Below are 19,849 nucleotides of genomic sequence, written 5' to 3'. Positions count from 1 at the left end.
GACTATGTCACTGTGTGTGACATAACAAGAAATGGTCGTTTTGGTATTGTGTAGCAGATGGGCACTCAAACAGAACCATGGTGTTTCCTCTGAGAGCTGACAATAAAGCAAAAGTGAAGAAATAGCACACAGACCATGAGCATGCAACAGGTGCAGAAGAGTGAGATTTCTGAGGCCAAGATAAACCTAGATGACCCCGTCTGATAGCCTTGCAGAGAGGAAGCAGAACTGGGTAGAATTTGGCAGATGACTTCAGAGATAGAAATGGGGCGTGCCGTACAGAGATCACAGCGATACGTGCAGAGTCAAAAAGAGGGACTTGGCGAGCAGGTATTTCCAAGGCCCTAATGTTAAGAGCTAAAATTTAGAGTAGCTTATTACTAAGCAAAAAGGCCTAAATTTTATATTTGAGGCTGATCAAAATCATAAATAGGTTATCATATACTGCGGCAGAAAGGCCATAACTTTTTTTTTCCTTTTGGAGACAGAGTCTCATGTAGCCCAGGTATCCTTCAACATGTTAAGTAGTCAAGCATGGCCCTGACCTACAGATTCTGCTACCTCCTGAGTACTGCAACAAGCTGCTTTAGAAGCACAGCTCTGATTGATTCTCACTGTAACTATGACCTACTAGATTAGTACCACTCCTAAATGCAGTAACTCGGGCAGATGAAGGAGAAAGAGCCAGGGAAACAAGCCTGCTCCTTCGAGCACCAGAACTAAACCAGCTCCTTGCTCCTGTCCAGGACCGGCTGATGTCCTTGATCCTGTCATAAAGCTGGGCATGGTGACATACACCTGTAAGGCTAGCATTTGGCAGAGGCTGGTGTTCAAGGTCAGCCTGGGTGACATGAGATCCTGTCTCAGAAAACAAAAATAAAAGGAAAGATGAGGTGCTTGTGATGTGGGCCCCATAGAAGTCAGGTTTAAGCACTGACAAGAGATTTGGGCAGAAAAGCCAAACTACAGCAGACCTGAGACCCCCGTTAACAGACAGCTTGGTCAAATACAACAGGTCTCTTAGCGGATGGAGTACAGGCATAAGGATAGGACCAGAGTTTACTGCAGAATGACCTTTCGTGATTTTATAGGATGGAATATTTTAGGGAAAAGGTTGCAGTCCATCTACATGAGGAGAAGCAGTAATCCCAGACTGCCTGCTGCCCAGAAGCAGCGTTAGCTGTACTGACTTCAGCACCAGAGCAGCTGTACTGATGACATCAGCACCAGAGCAGCTGTACTGATGACATCAGCACCAGAGCAGCTGTACTGATGACATCAGCACCAACTGTAGTTTTTCTTCTTAGTTTGTGCCTTATGCTCTTGACCCCAGAAACTTAGAAGGGATTTTGTTTTTGTTTGTTTTGCATCTGGGCTGCTTTTTTTTTTTTTTTTTTTTTTTTTTTTTAATTTGCCTCCTGTCTGTTTTCTGTCAGTGTTTGGTTGGGGCAGAGCATCTTGTACATTTCCCTGAAAAGCCATGTCTGTTATCTCTCCGCTCACGTGGGTTGTTTCACATCTGATTTCAGTCGTTTGGGTTGTCTTTTTGTGATTCTTATATTTTTCTCCTCACAACTTTGTTTTTCTCCCTCCCCAGGCGACAGCCTTGTACCACATCTGAAATTTTCCATTTTTGTTGGGTGCTTTTTATATATGCAAAAGGTAAGAGTCATGTGTTTTCGGACAGAAATTAGCTAACTATGTTTAGGTGCTGATTTTGTCTGCTGTATCATGAGGCAGGAAGAGAGCCTCGCTTTCAGTACGAGGCTCTTCGGAACTGTCTTTACAGAGTCCACGTCTCCTCGTATTAGACGGCACACCCTTCACTTTAGTCTTGTCCCAGTCTCTTTGATGTGAAGCTATTCTTTTGAGTTGTGTACGGAACCACCACACACTGCATTAGCATTGAAATGTTTTGCCTAGACAAATAAGGCAAATCTAGAGGGTAAGTCTTGCTGTTATCTCTGAGTAAATGGTAAAATGGCTTGTAAACTACTGTCCATTTGTAAGGTCAGCATTTGAGATAACTAATGTGTCCTGTTGGGACTGTCCTGAAATTTCATTCAGAACCCAACCTTTAGGGGCATTTCAGCCTGTGGTGAGGAGTCACCGTGCTGCTGTAACCGCAGTGGGCACTCATAGGGACAAGTCCAGGTTTGCCAATGATGGCTTAGTCGCTTAAAAACAGGAAGTGTGGCTTCCTGTTTTATGTACAATGGGGGTAGACTTTTAATATTTGACCTTTCATAGCAGAGGCAAGCAAGTTAGCTTGGTTAAACCAATGCAGAATTTAATCTCTTAATAATTATTTTGCCTTTCTGGCAAGCAGCAGGATTTTATGTATTTATTTACTTATTTATTTATCTTTTTGATTTAGCCTATCCCCCCCCCCCAAAGAAAAAGCTGAGGTAGGTGGTAACTTTCGTTGGAAGGAAGCAAACAGGGAAAGTCTGATACAGAGCTAAGAGGAAGGAAAGCAACTCCCGTGCTGGATGCTTGCGGGTGGGACTGTGTGTGAAAGTGTGATGTGTGCTTTGTGTCTGCACTGTGGGAAAATGCAGAGGTGTGACTGCTGCTCTTCACAGACGCTCCCTAGCAGTTAAACAGAGCAGTTCAGCACCCTTCATAAACAGTGCTGTAGGAAGGGCGTGTCCGCAGCAAGCATGTTTCATTTCCTTCCTTCCTTCCTTCCTTCCTTCCTTCCTTCCTTCCTTCCTTGCTACAAGCATGACCATTATCCTTGGGACAGTAGTAGCTTTTGAAGTCAAATGTCTCTATCTGCATTCCACTGGATTAATGTGAATGACCTTTATTACTATATAGGAAAGTTTTTAAAAATGTTACCATTAGTGCCCTAACAAAAGGCTCTCTTCTCTTTAGATTACAGATAGAAGAAAAGTCATACATGGCTCATTTTCTAGTGGTTTACCTCTAAATATTTCTAGTTATTTTCACTGCAGAAAACTTTTTTATGTAAAATAATTTGTTACAGTTTAAGAAAGTTGATAAAATGTTGTGTGTGTGTTCAGAATTCCAAGGACTAGACTAATAGTAATTAAAGTTTTAGTTCACTACTAGCTACTTAATACATGCTTGTTGAATGTATATTGAATTTAAGTACAGTTTTAGCTTTCATTAAATTCTTAGACATGCATTAAGATATCAGTGTCCTAAAATATAAATTTTCCAAAACACATTATCACTCCTGAATCAACTTGGTATAATGGTGTATGGTGTCATTATAATTAAAGGAAGCAATTATTTTTAAAATACTGTGTAGTGGATGCTGATTTAACTGTGACTTTTATAACCCTGTAGGAAACTTCCCCATGATTAGTGATGATCTGGTCAATTCCTACCATCTTCTGCTGTGTGCACTAGATTTAGTTTATGGAAATGCCCTACAATGTTCTAACCGGAAGGAACTTGTGAACCCTAATTTTAAAGGTAAGTTTATTGACAGCCCGTGTTTCTGCAAGATTTGTACTCGAGGCAACTGTATCCCCAGATGCAGGCTTGCCAGCCTCAGAGAGCATGAGTATCGGAGAGTTTCCGCCACCTGAGTCGTATGGAGTGCTTACACCGAAGCCAGCATCTCAGACATTTTTAAATGTCTCATTTTATTTTCTGTGTATGGGCATTTTGTCTGTATGTATGTTTGTGTGCCACATGTGTGCCTGTGTTCTCACAGGCCAGAAGAAGAGTGTGAAATCCCATGGAACCGGGCTTATAGATGGCTGTGAGCCATGCGTGCTGGGGATTGAACCTGGGTCCTCTGGAAGAGGAAGCTGTGCTCTTAACTAATGAGTCATCTCTCCAGTGCTTACCCCACACCATCTCTAAAAAAAAAAAAAAAAAAAAGGAAATATCACCAAATGTAGTTTTAAATGATAACTTTAGAGGTTTTTGAAAAATATATAGGAAACAAGAAGACTGTAGAAACTCATAAAGATAACTCTAAAGCCATGTATTAGTATTTTGGGCGGTTGGCACTTTTAGTGCTTAATGCACTCCAAGTAGCAACAATGGATTGACTAAAAGAATCTCATTTCACTTCTTTTGCTTCAGAAAAATAAAATTCTAAAATAACAAGAACTTTGCTCCCTAGATGACCAGCACGAGACTCATACTCATTTTGGCAATACGTGTACTGTGCTTTAAGTTATGTAATTTCTATAAGCCATACACGTAAATACTGAGGATGTATAGACTGGTCTATATTGCTGATTCTATGTAAAGAACACCATGGAGGAATCCTCTCAGTTTGGGCGTGGTTTCAATTAGAACTTCAACTTGCCTGTCAGGGTTGATTTTAAAATGAGTGGAGTTAGTTACTACAATTACCTGTGAGTCAACAGGTGTAAGATGTGGGTCTGAGATGGAGTTTGTGACAGACTGCTCAGCTGGCTCTGAGCTTGATCTTCGGTACCATAGACCAAACAAGAGAGCAGAAAAATAAAGTTTTAGATGTCACCAAAGAGTTTTTGTTTATGCATGTTCATCTAATGAAGTTGGTCCAAAATTCAAAAGACTAAACTCTAAATCTTGGTCCAAGCATTTTAGACAGGGGGCACTTGACCTTTGCCCCTTTCCGTGCAACCGTTCCGTTCATCTTTATTCTTTCGCCTTTGTTCTAGGTACTGAACACAGGGTGCCCTGGTCCTGAGCTGCATCTGTTGCTTCCATTTGATATTTTTATGTTGCCCTGGTTTTACCTCCTTTAATTTTCTTGATTTGTTTTTAGGTTCTTATGAAAGAGAACACTATACATTGATATAAATGTCTAATATGATCAAGTCAAAGTTGATAATCTATGAGCTGTGTTTTAAAACTCGTTACATTTTAGTGTGGGTGGCAGGGGAAGGCCTGGGCCTGCCACAGCATACATGTACAGGTGAGAGGACACCTGAGTGCTCTGTCCTCTCCCCCACCACGGGCGTCGTCTTAGAGATCAAACCAGTGGTCAGGCTTGGAGGCAGGTGTCTTCACCTGAGCCATCTCAGCAGACAGAAATGGGTAATGTTTGTTCGCTTGTTTATCTGAGACAGGGTCTCTGCAGATTTGGCTGTCCTGGAACTCCTTATGTAGGCCAGGCTGGCCTTGAACTCATAGAGATCAACCTGTCCCTGTTCCCAAGTGCTGCTGGGATTAAAGGTGTGAGCCGCCTCACCTGGCAGAACTGTATAATTTTTTAAGTGGTAGTTTTATTTTTTTTTAAAATTTGAATGTAAGGCTCATTTGTGGAACACTGTTCTAATGTTTTTCACATATTTCCCCCAACATTTTATTTTCCTAGTTAGTCACATAACTAACTGGCCTTTTGAGTAGTAGTGTGCTTTCCCTCCACCGCCATTTTAAAAGGTTGTCAATTGATAATTTATGCAGTCCTTCCTCTATGTGAGACAGGATCTTATAGCTCAGATGATCCTAATTCACAACATCCTCCTGAGCACTGGGTTATAGGCCGAGGAACCCTGTCCCTTTCTGTTTGTTTGTACTGGGATGCCGCATATCCAACGCCCTTCATCTTTCGAAGTATATGTAAATTAGCTACCCATGCTGGTCATACCCTGAGCGGACTGATGTTTCTGTTCAGTGTATTGTATGTTAGCTGGTTGGTGCTGACCAGGGTCTCCATTTTGTGATTTTATACATCACAGGCCTGTCAGACGACTGTCACCCCAAGGACTTTAAGCCCTCCTCTGACCCACCATGTGTCATTGAGAAGCTCTGCTCCTTACACGACGGTCTAGTGTTGGAAGCTAAGGGGGTAAAGGAGCATTTCTGGAAACCCTATATCCGGAAACTTTTTGAAAAAAAGGTTTGTAAGTGACAGCATCCAGACGTTTTCTGGATAAAGACTCGGTCGCACGTAACCTAAGGACCTTTCTTTTCATCGTAGCTCCTCAAGGGGAAGGAAGAAAATCTCACTGGCTTCCTGGAGCCGGGAAACTTTGGAGAGAGTTTGTGAGTACTTATGCTGCAGACCTGCTAGGATAGTTTTGTTTGGTTGCTTGGTTTTTGTTTGTCTGAGACAAGGTTTCTATTTGTAGCCCTGGCTGTTCTGGAATTTGTACACGTAGAGCAGACTGGCCTCCGACTCAGCGATCTGCCTATCTCTGCCTTCCCATGCCCGGCTCGCTCTGATATTTTAACTTACCTGTGAATAGACCCCATGCTCAGTGTTTGTACTCTTTGGAAACTTCTATTATAAGCACATATCTTAAAGCTCAGTAAAACTTGTTTTTTGTTCTGCTCAAAGTTCTATTACTCAAGATTTTGGATTATAAATTTTGAAATTAAGAAATGCTTTTCTGGGCTAGAGAGATGGCTCAGTGGTTAAGAGCATCGACTGCTCTTTCAGGGGTCCTGAGTTCAATTCCCAGCAACCACATGGTGGCTCACAAGCATCTGTAATGGGATCCAATGTCCTCTGCTGGTGTGTGTGTCTGAAGACAGCTGCAGTATATGCCTATACATTAAATAAGTAAATAAATAAATAAATATTTGAAGGAGAGAGAGAGAGAGAGAGAGAGAGAGAGAGAGAGAGAGAGAAATGCATGCTTTTGTATGTAGCCATCAGGGCACATGACTGACATCTCTGCACTTGGGACCTGAGGCAAGGTAATTGTGAGTTTGAGGCTACTTTGTCTCAAAAAAAAAAAAAGAAAGAAAGAAAGAAAGAAAGAAAGAAAGAAAGAAAGAAAGAAAGAAAGAAAGAAAGAAAGAAAGAGAGAGAAAGAAAAAGAAAGAAAAAGAAAGAAAAAGAAAAGGAAAGGAAAGGAAAGGAAAAGAATACACGTATATGGATCTTTAGAGGTGACAAATGTGGCAATGCTAGGTCTTTAGAGGTGCCACAAACAGCTGAGGAAACGTTCCGCATGGTCACATGCCAGTTGTGTGTCACCAGGATCATAACTGCTTATACTTCAGTTTAGTATCATTTAGCATATTGAATGCTTATAATTTTATCATCATCATCATCCCCATCACCATCACCATCACCATCTTATTGGAGGCAGGTTTGTTCAGGGGTCCTGCCTTGACGCACTATTCAAAAAATATATTCAATGTGTGCTGGACACACAGATTAGAGCAAGCTACATCTTCTCTTTGGTTTTTGTAATGAGCAATTGTTCAACAGAAATAAATGACTTTGGGAAATTTACCAGATCTTGTATTAGAACTCTGAGTGGTGTGGAACACGAGCTGAAATGGTGGTCCTGTTTCCCCTTAGTAAGGCTGTTAATAAGGCGTATGAAGAATACGTGTTGGCCGCTGGGAATCTGGATGAGCGGATATTTCTCGGCGAGGATGCGGAGGAGGACGTCGGGACTCTCTCGCGGTGTCTAAGCGCTGCCTCGGGGACAGAGAGCGCTGAGCGAGCGCAGGTGAGAGACATCTGGCAGCAGCATCTTGACAAGGTGAGCCAAGCCCAGTAGAAAGCAGGTGAGCTTGTGTGATGTTTCAAAGTCCCGGGAGAGGCTGGGCTGGGGCAGAGGAAACCGGCTTCTCTTGTCTTTTCATAACGCTGCCTGTATGTATGTTCTAAATGTTTAAAAGAAAATTCAAGTCATCTTACTGACTTATTTTTCATTTAGTGCCAACTTTCAAAGGTTTTAGTTAGGTCTGAGAAGAAAGTTGACTGTTAATCTAAGTAGATGCGCACTGCTGACAGTTGTTGCTTTTGAAAAAAATGGGCTCGCCCGGCGGTGGTGGCGCACGCCTGTAATCCCAGCACTCTGGGAGGCAAAGGCAGGTGGATTTCTGAGTTTGAGGCCAGCCTGGTCTACAGAGTGAGTTCCAGGACAGCCAGGGCTATACAGAGAAACCCTGTCTCGAAAAAAAAAAAAACAAATCCAAAAAAAAAAAAAAAAGAAAAAAGAAAAAATGGGCTCTAGTGTGTCCTCTGCACAGTGGCCACAGAGACATTTAGAGAATATTTATTTATCCTAATTGGAGCCCGGGAGTCTATAATCAATCTTTAAGAAAATTCTGTTGTGCTTGCTTCGGCAGCACATATACTAAAATTGGAACGATACAGAAAAGATTAGCATGGCCCCTGCGCAAGGATGACACACAAATTCGTGAAGCGTTCCGTATTTTTAAACCTGACACACTGAAACTAATCGAAAAGAAACTGGGGAAGACCCTGGAGGACATGGGCACAGGAGAAAAGTTCCTGAATAGAACACCAATAGCTTATGCTCTAAGATCAAGAATTGACAAATGGGACCTCATAAAACTACAAAGTTTCTGTAAGGCAAAGGACATTGTCAAAAGGACAAAATGTCAACCAACAGACTGGGAAACGATCTTCACCAACCCTAAATCCGACAGAGGGCTAATATCTAATATATACAAAGAACTCAAGAAAGTAGAACCCAGAGAACCAAATAACCCCATTAAAAAGTGGGGTATGGAGCTAAACAAAGAATTTTCACATGAAGAACTTCGGAGAGCTGAGAAACACCTTAAGAAATGTTCAACATCATTAATCATTAGGGAAATGCAAATCAAAACATCCCTGAGATTTCACCTCACACCAGTCAGAATGGCTAAGGTCAAAAACTCAGGAGACAGCAGGTGTTGGCGAGGATGTGGAGAAAGAGGAACACTCCTCCACTGCTGGTGGGATTGCAAGATGGTGCAACCACTTTGGAAATCAGTCTGGCGGTTCCTTAGAAAACTGGGCATATCACTTCCTGAGGACCCTGTTATACCACTCCTGGGCATATACCCAGAGGATTCTTCAGCATGCAATAAGGACACATGCTCCACTATGTTCATAGCAGCCCTATTTGTAGTAGCCAGAAGCTGGGAAGAACCTAGGTGTCCTTCAATGGTGGAATGGATACAAAAAATGTGGTATATTTACACAATGGAGTACTATTCAGCCATTAGAAACAATGAATTCATGAAATTCTTAGAGAAATGGATGGAGCTGGAGAACATCATACTAAGTGAGGTAACCCAGTCTCAAAAGATCAATCATGGTATGCACTCACTGATAAGTGGATATTAGCCTAGAAACTTTGAATACCCAGGACATAATCCACAAATTAAATGATGTCCAAAAAGAATGGAGGAGTGGCCCCTGGTTCTGGAAAGACTCAGTGCAAGAGTATAGGGGAATTCCAGAACAGGGAAGTGGGAAGGGGTGGATGGAAGAATAGGGCTTATGGGACTTGCGGAGAGTGGGGACCCAGAAAAGGGGAAATCATTTGCAATGTAAATAAAATAAAATTAAAAAAAAGATATTCATCAATAAAAAAAATAAAAAAATTAAAAAAAAAAGAGGAAATGTTTATCACAAAAAAAAGAAAGAAAGAAAAAAGAAAGAAAGAAAATTCTGTTGCTCCAAAACCAATTTTTAGGCTGATGGAGACCAGTGTCCTATTTTCATTCCCTGTAACTGAGAAACTTCAGACTTGACACTGGCCTGCCTCTTCAAACTCCCCTCCTCTCCCCTCCCTCTCCTCCCCCCTCCCTTCCTCTCCTCTCCCCTCCCTTCCTCTCCTCCCCTCCCTTTCCCTCCTCTCCCCTCCCTTCCTCTCCTTCCCCTCCCTTCCTCTCCTTCCCCTCCCTTCCTCTCCTTCCCTTCCCCTCCTCCCCCTCCCCCTCCCTTCCCCTCCTCCCCCTCCCTTCCCTTCCCTTCCCCCTTTCCCCCTTCCCCCTTTCCCCCTTTCCCCCTTCCCCCCTTCCCCCCTTTCCCCCTTCCCCCTTTCCCTCTTTCCCCCTTTACCCCTTTCCCTTCCCTAATACAGGGGTCTCATGATGCATCCCAGATTAACTTCAAATTTATAGCAATCATGCCTCACCTGCCTAAGTGCTGCGGTTATAGGCATAATTCACCACCCTTGCAACCCGCTTCCTTACCCTAAAGTAGTCGCCCAGCGAGCCCCGTACGCCCAGTGTGCCCCGTACGCCCAGCATGCCCCGTCCGCAGGACCTTTTCTCTGACTGCTCTTATTGCTCTTAGTATACGCCGTAGGTAAAACTGAACTGTCCTGTCTTTCTCCAGCACGGCATAAGCTTCAGGAGGGCCGAAGCCAGTGCCGCGGACAGCGCGAGCCTTGTAGTAGTTATCCCTAAAACCCTACTGTTGGTATTTATCAGGAGGGAAGATCGAGTTTGGTGTGGATTTAAAAGTGAGGGGTTTTCACACACAGCATTTGAGATGCCCCTTGGGGGTCCTAGTTGCCTGAATGGGCAAGTTAGAGAAACGTATCCCTGGAGCTTCTGGGAGAGGGTGGAGTTGCGGAGTCACAGGGGTCTGCATGGTTAAAATCATGAAATGGAGATTTCCAGCAGTGAGAAGGAATATCTAAAGCAGTGATTCTCAACTTGTGGGTCATGACCCCCTTGACAAACGTCTGTCTCCAGAAATATTTACACTACAATCCTAACAGTAGCAAATTTAAGTTATGGAGTAGCAATGAAGTAACTTTATGATGGAGGTCACCACAGCTCGAGGAACCGAATTAAAGGGTCACATGCAGCATTAGGAAGGTCGAAAACCACTCAAGTGAAGGCAGAGTTCTGGGGCACGCCAAACCCCGCCTTTTTCTTCTGGGAAGAGGGTCTGTCCTGGAGTTTTTGGTAGTTGTTGCTGTTTGGGTTTTTGAGACAGGATCTCTCTCTGTACCCCAGTCTGTCCTGAAACTAAATCTAAATGGACCAGGCTGGCTTTGAACTCAGATCTACCTGCTTCTGCCTTTGAGTGTTGGGATTAAAGCTGTGTGCCATGGCACCTGGCCTGGTATTTTCTACCCCAGTCAAAGGATAGCAGGGGACAGTGGCAGGGGACTGTGACGCTCAGCCCTTTGCCAACACAGGAAGCCCCATGCTGACTTGAGGACTTTGAGCTGGAAGCTGTGGTTGTCACACTTCATTTCTGTGAACCCAGTGCTGCTTGTGGGTGAGACTGTGTGTTTCTGCCTGCTAGGCGCTCTTCAGCTGCACCAGGACATTTTTGTTTCACAGTACAGGCAGGTAGTGCTTCATATACAAGGGAGGTGGGTGCCTCGGGAAGCCAAGGTAGCAGCAGCGCTCTGATGGCGTCTATCTGACCCACACAGGCCATTTATGGCCATTAAATGATAGCGGTATGATTTCCCTGAAACAAAGGCCTCTGCTCTGCTGTGATTTAAGAATCATAGGATACATATTTACTTCCATTTAGTGAGCATCTTGTGGTTTTCTGTGTCCTGAGATTGAACAGTTTGTTCTGTTACTGGGTAAACTCTTTGCTGGGCATTTTTGAAAGTCTAGGCCAAGGTGTATTCAGCAATCAGGGATGGTTGCTGGATTTTCACCATTAAAAATGCTCCAAGCTAGCTTAACCTTTTAGGGTCTCTTTGAACAGTTAGAAAAGCTGATTTGCTAGTGAATGTACTCATGTTTAGATTCTTGGATGCAAGGTCACATATTTTGCATCTGTGTACTCAAGAATGTCGGCTAACTTGCTTCTCTGAAGGCCTGTCTACTTGAGAAAAACTGTCACGGATTCGAGGAATGAAAGCCAGGGAGAGTGATGCGGACTGGCCCAGCATCAGATCGTCCTTTTATTTATTGATTTTGAAACGCTTACCTTCTGAAGTAAATTGATCCACCGATTCTTATTTGGGCCAGATGTAAGCCATTGCTTTCTTGTGCCGGTTCTTGCGTGTCAGTCTGCGCGTCAGCACAGGGGGCTGTGAGCTCCCTGAAGGAGCGCCGAGAGAGAGAGAGAGAGAGAGAGAGAGAGAGAGAGAGAGAGAGAGAGAGAGAGAGAGAGAGTGTGTGTGTGTGTGAGTACACTGGCTCTGTGCTCTGCCCTGGCATACACCTAATCTCTATGATTTACTTAACAGAGAACTTTTAGTTGCCTGACGTATGTATTGTTCTTTCACACGTCTTTGGATAATAGAACCTTTGAATGGAATTATGTTGAAATTCCCCAAATGGTGATGTTTGAGATGCTAACATATATGGATAGGAAATCTAATTGTCTCGAATTCCTAATTTGTGGTGTAATTTAAAGAAACTCACTCTGTTTCCTCCCCCCAGTCTAAAGCACATAGAGTCTGCACACCACTGACTGGCGTGAGATATGCTCAGGAGGACAGCCCTTGTGTGACTCCCGTCTCCACAGCAACACACAGCCTGAACCGCCTTCACACCATGCTGGCCGGCCTCAGGAATGCACCCAGTGAGAAGCTGGAGCAGATACTCAGGTGGGTTTGCTTTCGTCCGTCTTCTAAGAGTTAGTTGCTGACCATTGTTCAATTTCTTACCTTAATTTTTCAATATTAGTGCTTTATGTTACCCTTTAACAATTTCACAGTGTCTTAGTCAGGGTTTCTATTCCTGCATAAACATCATGACCAAGAAGCAAGTTGGGGAGGAAAGGGCTTATCGAGCTTACACTTCCACATTGCTGTTCATCACCAAAGGAAGTCAGGACTGGAACTCAAGCAGGTCAAGAAGCAGGAGCTGATGCAGAGGCCATGGAGGGATGCTTCTTACTGGCTTGCTTCCCCTGGCTTGCTCAGCCTGCTCTCTTATAGAACCCAAGACTACCAGCCCAGAGATGATACTACCCACAAGGGGCCCTCCTCCTTGATCACTAATTGAGAAAATGCCCCACAGCTGGATCTCATGGAGGCACTTCCTCAACTGCAGCTCCTTTCTCTGTGATAACTCCATCTGTGTCAAGTTGACACACAAAACCAGCCAGTACAATTGACCCCTTGTCAACTTGACATACAAACACATCACTATTAAGCCTCAACTCTTACTTTCTTATTCATCCCCAAGATCTAAATAACTTTAAAAGCCCCACAGTCTTTACATATTAAAAGTTCAATCCCCTTAAAATGTCCACTATCTTTTAAAATTCAAAGTCTTTTTAAAAATTCAGTCTCTTAACTGTGGGCTACACTAAAATACTTTCTTCCTTCAAGATGGAAAAATATCAGGGCACAGTCACAATCAAAGGCAAAAATCAAACTCCAACTGTCCAATGTCTGGGATCCACTGAAATGATCCTCTGGGCTCCTCCAAGGACTTGGGTCACCTCTCCAGCTCTGCTCTTTGTAGCACACAGCTTGTCTTCTAGGCTCCAGCTGCCTGTACTCCACTGCTACTGTTCTTGGTGATCATTCATGGTACTGGCATCTCCAAAACACTGCTATTTTCCGCTATAACTCGTCTTCACCAACAGCCTCTCATAGGCTCTCTTCTCCATGGTGCCAAGCCTCAGCTCCTTTGCATGACCCCTTCAGTCCTGGGCCATCAATTGCAACTGAGGCTGCACCTTCACCAATGGCCTTCCGCGGCCTCTCACAGTGCTGACCTCAGCTGCTCCTCAGGCTCTTCATGCCTTCAAAACCAGTACCACCTGGGTGACTCTTACACATTACCAAGTCCAGCCACAGTACAAGGTACAACCTTGGCTATCTCTGGAAGACAGCCTCTGTGCTCTCAGAAAACACTTCACAGAAGATTTCACCTCAGTGATGCTGGTCTCTTCTTAATCACCACCAATTTCTTAGCTCCAGTTAACCAGCAACAAAAAGCTCCAGTAGCAAAAAGGCTTGTTTTAGTGGTTCTGGTATCTTGGTTAATCATGTGGTTAATCACAGCTGATTCTTCAGCCCCAGTTAACCAAAACCATAGAATCTTCATAATCAAAACATGGCCCTGATTAAGAGTCTTTAGTCTTCCCTCTGAAATTTCACAAGCTAGGCCTCCATCTTCTACATCATTTTCAACATTATCTTCCAAGCTCCTACACAGAGCTCTTAACACTGAATACATCGTCTAGCCCAAAGTTTCAAAGTCCTTCCTCAGTCCTCCCCAAAACATGGTCAGGTTGTCACAGGAATACCCCAGTACGCTGGTACCAATTTGTCTTAATCAGGATTTCTATTCCTGCACAACCATCATGATGAAAAATCAAGTTGGGAGGTAAGTTTATTCAGCTTACATTTCCATACTGCTGTTCATCACCAAAGGAAGTCAGGACTGGAACTCAAGCAGGTCAGGAAGCAGGAGCTGATGCAGAGGCCATGGAGGGATGTTTCTTACTGGCTTGTTTCCCCTGGCTTGCTCAGCCTGCTCTCGTATAGAACCCAAGACCACCAGCCCAGGGATGATACCACCTATAAGGGAGCCCTCCCCGATTGATCACTAATTGAGAAAATGCCCCACACCTGGATCTCATGGAGGCCCTTCCCTAACTGAAGCACCTTTCTCTGTGATAACTCCAGCCTGTGTCAAGTTGTCGCACAAAACCAGGCAGTACACACAGTAAGTGTATAGTTAGCCATAAGGCTACAGTAAATGGCATGGCAGTATAAAATATATACACAGGCATGCATGATGCTGCTTGCTTGTAATCCTGTGACTCAGGAGGCTGATGCAGGAAGATCACACATCTGAGGCTACTCTGGCCCACAGAGTGAGACCCTGCTTCAAAAATAAACAAATAAGCAAATTTTAAGATATGCCTGCACCCCACAAAAAAAAAAAAACCAAAAACCAAAACCCAAACAACTAAGCAAAAACCATGTGCTTACATGTAAGATAATTTAAAATAAGTACAGTTAGTGGATAGTGCTTACTATATAACAAAAACACTTTGTAGTTATTATCAGTAAGGAAATTTACATACTTAAAAATTGAAATGCTGGCATTATCCAGAAAAAAAATATAATACTTATTCTAATTGTTATAATTCTGCTTTTAAATTTTTGTTTTACAAGCTTTGGGGGCGGGGGTTGTTTGTCTCTTTTTGTTTGAGACAGGTCCTTGCTAGGCAGCCCTGGCTGGTCTGGAATTCACTATGTAGACCAAACAGGCTTTAAATCTATAGATCCTCTTGAGAACTATGATTATGAACATATATGACAACCAAGCCAGGCTAAAGATTTTTTCTAACAATAGTTTTTGTAATTGTTAAGAGGTTGAGCTCCTGAAATCTGAACTCAATTTAACATTTGACTTGTATGAATACTTTACATCTCTACGTTTATATTAAAAATCCACAGCTGGGTGGTGGTGGCACACGCCTTTAATCCCAGGGCTTGGGAGGCAGAGGCAGGTGGATCTCTGAATTTGAGGCAAGTCTGGTCTACAGGGTAAGTATTAGGACTTCCAGGGCTACATAGAGAAACCCTGTCTCAGAAAAGAAAACAAAACAAGCAAAAATATCTCGCACATACCCCTCTTCTTCCACTGCCAACCATAAACTTGTGTACTTTTGACTCCTTTCAAGACTGCTGATAAATGGAAAACTAGGAAAAGCTGTTTGTGTGTCAGGGTCTCATGTAGTGCAAATCAACCTCAGCCACAGATGACACTGAACTCCTAATGTATGTACGCCTATGTCTGTCTCATGGAGGAGTCCAAAGCACACGGCCCACGTGTGTTCTGTGCTAGCCAGTATTTTGGGGGGTCATTATTGTACGTTAAACACGGACAGCACACACAGGGTTGTTACCTTCAAACAGACCAACCAGGTAAGTTTAAGCCTCCTGCAAAACACTAATACCTCTGCTCTGAAGTCCTGAGCAATTTCTCAGATTTGGGAAGAGGGCAATCAGAGGTTCAGTGACCTACTGATAGCTCACCAGTAGAGGCCACACGTTGTGTGGATTTTATAGCCAGTTGCTGCCTATGTTTTCCCACTGGTGGATCTGTGGACCAACTGCTTCATGTTAACCGTGACAGAGACTTTTTTTTTTAAGTATAGAATAGAGTTTATTCTGGGAATGAGGAAGGGAGTTGAGGGGGGAGAGAGAGAGAGAGAGAGAGAGAGAGAGAGAGAGAGAGAGAAGAGGAGTAGAGGCTTGTCATGAGCATGTGGGGAGAGGGGGGAGGGGAATGAGGAGAGGGGGGGGAGCAGCACAAGCGATCAGAGTGAGAACAAGAAGGCAAAAGAACACAGAGACTTTTTATTTACTTTTTCTGGAACTCGGCAAGCTAGAGGTGGCACTGCTATAAGAGAGTATGGCGGTACAGCAGGGGCTAAAGATAACCCCACACTGTCTTATTTCTAAATGTTTTAAAAGTTTAAGGAAGTGGAGTGTCAGAGCTGCTGGGCAGATTGGTCTTGAACACGATTCTGAAGGGTGGCTCAATTTGAAAAGACTTAGGGTGTTCAGTGGGCCAGTCACCTAATTTCTGTGAGCTCTGTAAAAGCTCCTAACTTGGAAAGGACTTCCCATAGTTCCTTTGCTCTCCCGAGTCTGATAGGAGTATCTGTGACTTTTCAAGAATGTAATTCTTGTTTGTTTTGAGACAAGGGCTTCTGTCACTCGGGCTAGCCTCCAACTACAGATGCAGTGGAGGATAACCTTGAGACCTCTGAGTCTCCCGCTTTCAGCTCCCACGGGCTGGGCTTTACCTTGGTAAACTTAGACCAAGTTTCGAGGACTCACGGCTTCATGCATGCATGCATGCATGCATGCATGCAGCTGAGATACATCCAACTCAGGGTGTACTTCTGTGTGTAACTTTGGCAGGTTGGTTTGAGAAAGCTGATTTAAGACTTTATGCTTCTGATGGTATAACTCCCTTACAAATACCAGCTTTTCCTGGTGGCCTATAATAAAGGAGATATTATCTATTATAAACCTCCATAATTTCTACCCATAGCTTGTGAGGCCCACTGCGGTTCAAGGATGATCCCCTTTCCTCTATATTTTCAGCCTTCTTTATTATTAAACTCGATTGTGATTAATGCTGAGCAGTCCGTGCCTTGGTGACTTCTTCAGATGGCCTTTTTTGCCTTGAATTTAGCAGCATTTTATTTTTGTTTTTCTAGTTAACTTGGTAGTGGGCGATTGACAAGACGTTCTGCGAGTGACCGCAGTCCTGAGAACCTGTGCACAATCTAAAGGCGCTCATGTCTTCTTCTGCTTCCTCATGTGGAAAAAAATAAGAAAATTGTTCTCTGGAATCTAATACTTAGATATGATTTTGTGAATTATATATTATATGGTAGTTTTTTTCTTGCATCGGTTTGGTTAGGTTACAGCACCTGGTTTTGCCAAACACCAATCTGGATGTTGGTTTGAAGGAGTAATTATTTATTTACTTCCTTTGGAACAGGGTCTTGGCCAGGCACATGGCCTAAGAGCCAAGGCAGGAGGGTTGTAAGTTCAAGACTAGCCTGGGTTACGGCGTGAGGCCATGTTATAAGTCTATAAAAACAGAAATGGAGTCTGTGTTGGTGAGGCTGGACTTGAACTTACCATGTAGCCCGGGTCGGCCTTAAATTCATTATTCTCCTGCCTCAGCCTCTGTAGTAGCTGAGAGACGCATTTTATGTATATGTTATGAAAGCCTATATTGTAGCTATATCTTTCAGATCTTTTTATAATCTCTAGTCATGACAGCTTTAGCCATGGATACTATTAGTGCAATTGCATATTACCAGTAGATGCTAGGTAAAACCAACCTTTTTTATTTGGTAAACTTTAAGGTACATGTGTATGCTCATAAATAACACTCTGGTACTATATTACATAGTTATCTCTTGTTACGCCTCACAAGTATGAAACTTATTTTCTTTATAATTTTATAAACTGGGTAAAGTTTTGTAATGCATATATATTTGATCATATATACCTAATTATATACATGTGTATGATCAAGTTAAGCCACAGTAGTTTAAATATATAGTTGTTAAAATTTGATCATATATATATGCGTTGGCTTTTTAGCTGACCTGTGCAGATCTTCTCAGCTGGATCTGGGGTCTGAGGACCTGAGAGAATGGGGCAGACTACAGTCTGACGCTGTGGAGAGCCTCACTTCCATTCCAGTGTACTTTTATATGGAAATGCCGCAAAGTGATGATCCAAGGAAGGCTGTCGGAGTTCAGAAAATCACGTAAATAGACACCAGCGCGCACATACTAAATACTGACAGAGCAGCCCTTTCCAGAGCTTCCTCAGGACAGATCCAAGTTTAACACAGTTGCCTGCCGTGGACTACAGATTCTAGCTGGGAAAGCATGGAAGCCAGGCAGAAGGCCAGGTCCAGTTTCAGGGCACACTGACCAGACTGGGGTCTACAGCTACGGTCTGGCCTCCAACAAGGATATGCGTTGCCGTAAGCGTTATGTAAATGCTTGTCACAGGAGGCGCAAAATCACATCCAAGACCAGTGCAGGGAGCAAAGTGTGGGTAAAGGTGCTCTTTTCCCCGGGAGCCTCTCCCACAGTTCCTCGGGGCACTGCTCCCCACGGGTCATTCTGTTGACCAAGTTCTGACATATATGTGTGTGATCAAATTAGAACAGTTGTTATAAAAGCACCATATATTTCTAATAAAAAAAATCAATGAGAAAGAGTGAGGGAGATGGTTCAGCTAGTAAAGTGCTTGCTCTCTATAAGAACCCGATTCCCCCCCCCCCCCAGATCCCATGTAATGGGATATAGTAGATATAGTAGAATAGGCTTGTACCCCCAGTGCTAGGGCAGTACTGTGGATCCTGTGGCCTGCTGGCCAGCCATCCTGGCTTAATCAGCGGTCACCAGGTTCCCAGCGAGAAACCCCATTTTAGCACCACATCCATCTGCTAAGGAGTAACCTCTGAGGTTAATCCCTGATGTCCACACACACATAAGCACACACTTATTCAGGGCTCCTCACACATGTGTACCCATAAATATTTGAACACATGCCAATACTCTACACACAAAAGATTTAAATGCCAGCATTGGCTTGTATGTGTTTTTAGTGTAGGATCTGTGGCCCTTCATTCTATTTTTCTCCAGGAGTTCTTCCTGAAGGTTTTGCTGCCCACTAGACAGTCACCCAACGGCAGTCTGGTTGGTGTTAATGACGGGATATATTAGGTTGTGGGGTTAGCCACAGCATCAAAGGATCCCCAGAGCAAGTCTGCTAAGCATGATGCAGCAGCTTACACAGTGTAAGCACTACACAGGAAATAAATACCTCTGCCACTCCAAATAGTGATATTGCCATCCAGCTAAAGGAAGTATGGGATTTCCTTTATTTATTTGTAAAGTATATAGTCTCTGTTCAAAGCATTTCATGTCCATGAAATGGATAGTTTTAGACACCTGTCTCTGAGACCAGCTGAAACACTTATGTTGGATAATTTCATGTCACTTTTTAGGTCATGTTCCCGAGATCCAACTCAGGCTATCACTGACAGATTGAAAGAAATGTATGAAATATATTCTCAGCACTTCCAGCCAGATGAGAATTTTAGTAATTGTGCTAAAGGTAAGACTGCCTGTTGTCCAGACTGCTCCTGACTTCATCTGACGAGTGGGCTCAGAAAGACCAGGGAAGATCTAGAGCAGGAGGCTGAGGCTGCGGGAGCTGGCCTTCACTTATTGTTTCCTGTCAGTGAGTTCTGGGCCCTTTTCAGAAACAGAAAGTTCATTCTGACATCTTTATTATGTTGGACTTTTAGCAATTTTTTTGTTTGTTTCTTTTCTGAGACAGGTTTTCTCTGTGTATCCATGGCTGTCTTAGAACTCACTCTATAGAGACAAAGGAAAGGAAAGGAGAAGGGGAAGGGGAAAGGGGAAAAGGGAAAGGAAGGGGGAAAGGAAAGGGGAAAGGAAGGGGGAAAGGAAAGGGGAAAGGAAAGGGGAAAGGAAAGGGGAAAGGAAAGGGGAAAGGAAGGGGGGAAGGGAAGGAAAGGAAGGGAAAGGAAAGGAAGGGAAAGGAAAGGAAGTGAAAGGAAGGGAAAGGAAAGGAAGGGAAAGGAAAGGAAGGGAAAGGAAAGGAAGGGAAAGGAAAGGAAGGGAAAGGAAAGGAAGGGAAAGGAAAGGAAGGGAAAGGAAGGGAAAGGAGAGGAAAGGAGAGGAAAGGAAGAG

General features: G+C 43.5%; 1 protein-coding gene and 1 non-coding gene across 3 annotated transcripts in view; both read left to right on the top strand.

Annotated features, from left to right (window-relative positions):
- Rbl2 (RB transcriptional corepressor like 2) overlaps window positions 1–19,849 on the top strand; it is a 51,115-nt gene that overhangs the window by 7,259 nt on the left and 24,007 nt on the right. Inside the window, exons 4-10 of one of the 2 annotated variants that reach the window (XM_052167215.1) lie at window positions 1,598–1,662; window positions 3,319–3,447; window positions 5,661–5,821; window positions 5,903–5,967; window positions 7,238–7,391; window positions 12,052–12,218; window positions 19,138–19,247. In XM_052167215.1, coding sequence (XP_052023175.1) covers window positions 1,598–1,662; window positions 3,319–3,447; window positions 5,661–5,821; window positions 5,903–5,967; window positions 7,238–7,391; window positions 12,052–12,218; window positions 19,138–19,247 — 851 coding nt within the window. Of the gene's footprint in view, window positions 1–1,597; window positions 1,663–3,318; window positions 3,448–5,660; window positions 5,822–5,902; window positions 5,968–7,237; window positions 7,425–12,051; window positions 12,219–19,137; window positions 19,248–19,849 lie in introns of both variants that reach the window. The other variant, XM_052167214.1, reaches the window with a different exon arrangement.
- On the top strand, window positions 8,001–8,107 carry LOC127672216 (U6 spliceosomal RNA). The gene has a single exon (XR_007974874.1). It is a non-coding gene; the product is annotated as a U6 spliceosomal RNA (small nuclear RNA).

The sequence above is a fragment of the Apodemus sylvaticus genome, chromosome 21, assembly GCF_947179515.1.
Source record: "Apodemus sylvaticus chromosome 21, mApoSyl1.1, whole genome shotgun sequence".
Lineage (NCBI taxonomy): Eukaryota > Metazoa > Chordata > Mammalia > Rodentia > Muridae > Apodemus > Apodemus sylvaticus.
This window is presented reverse-complemented; position numbering and strand designations above follow the sequence as displayed.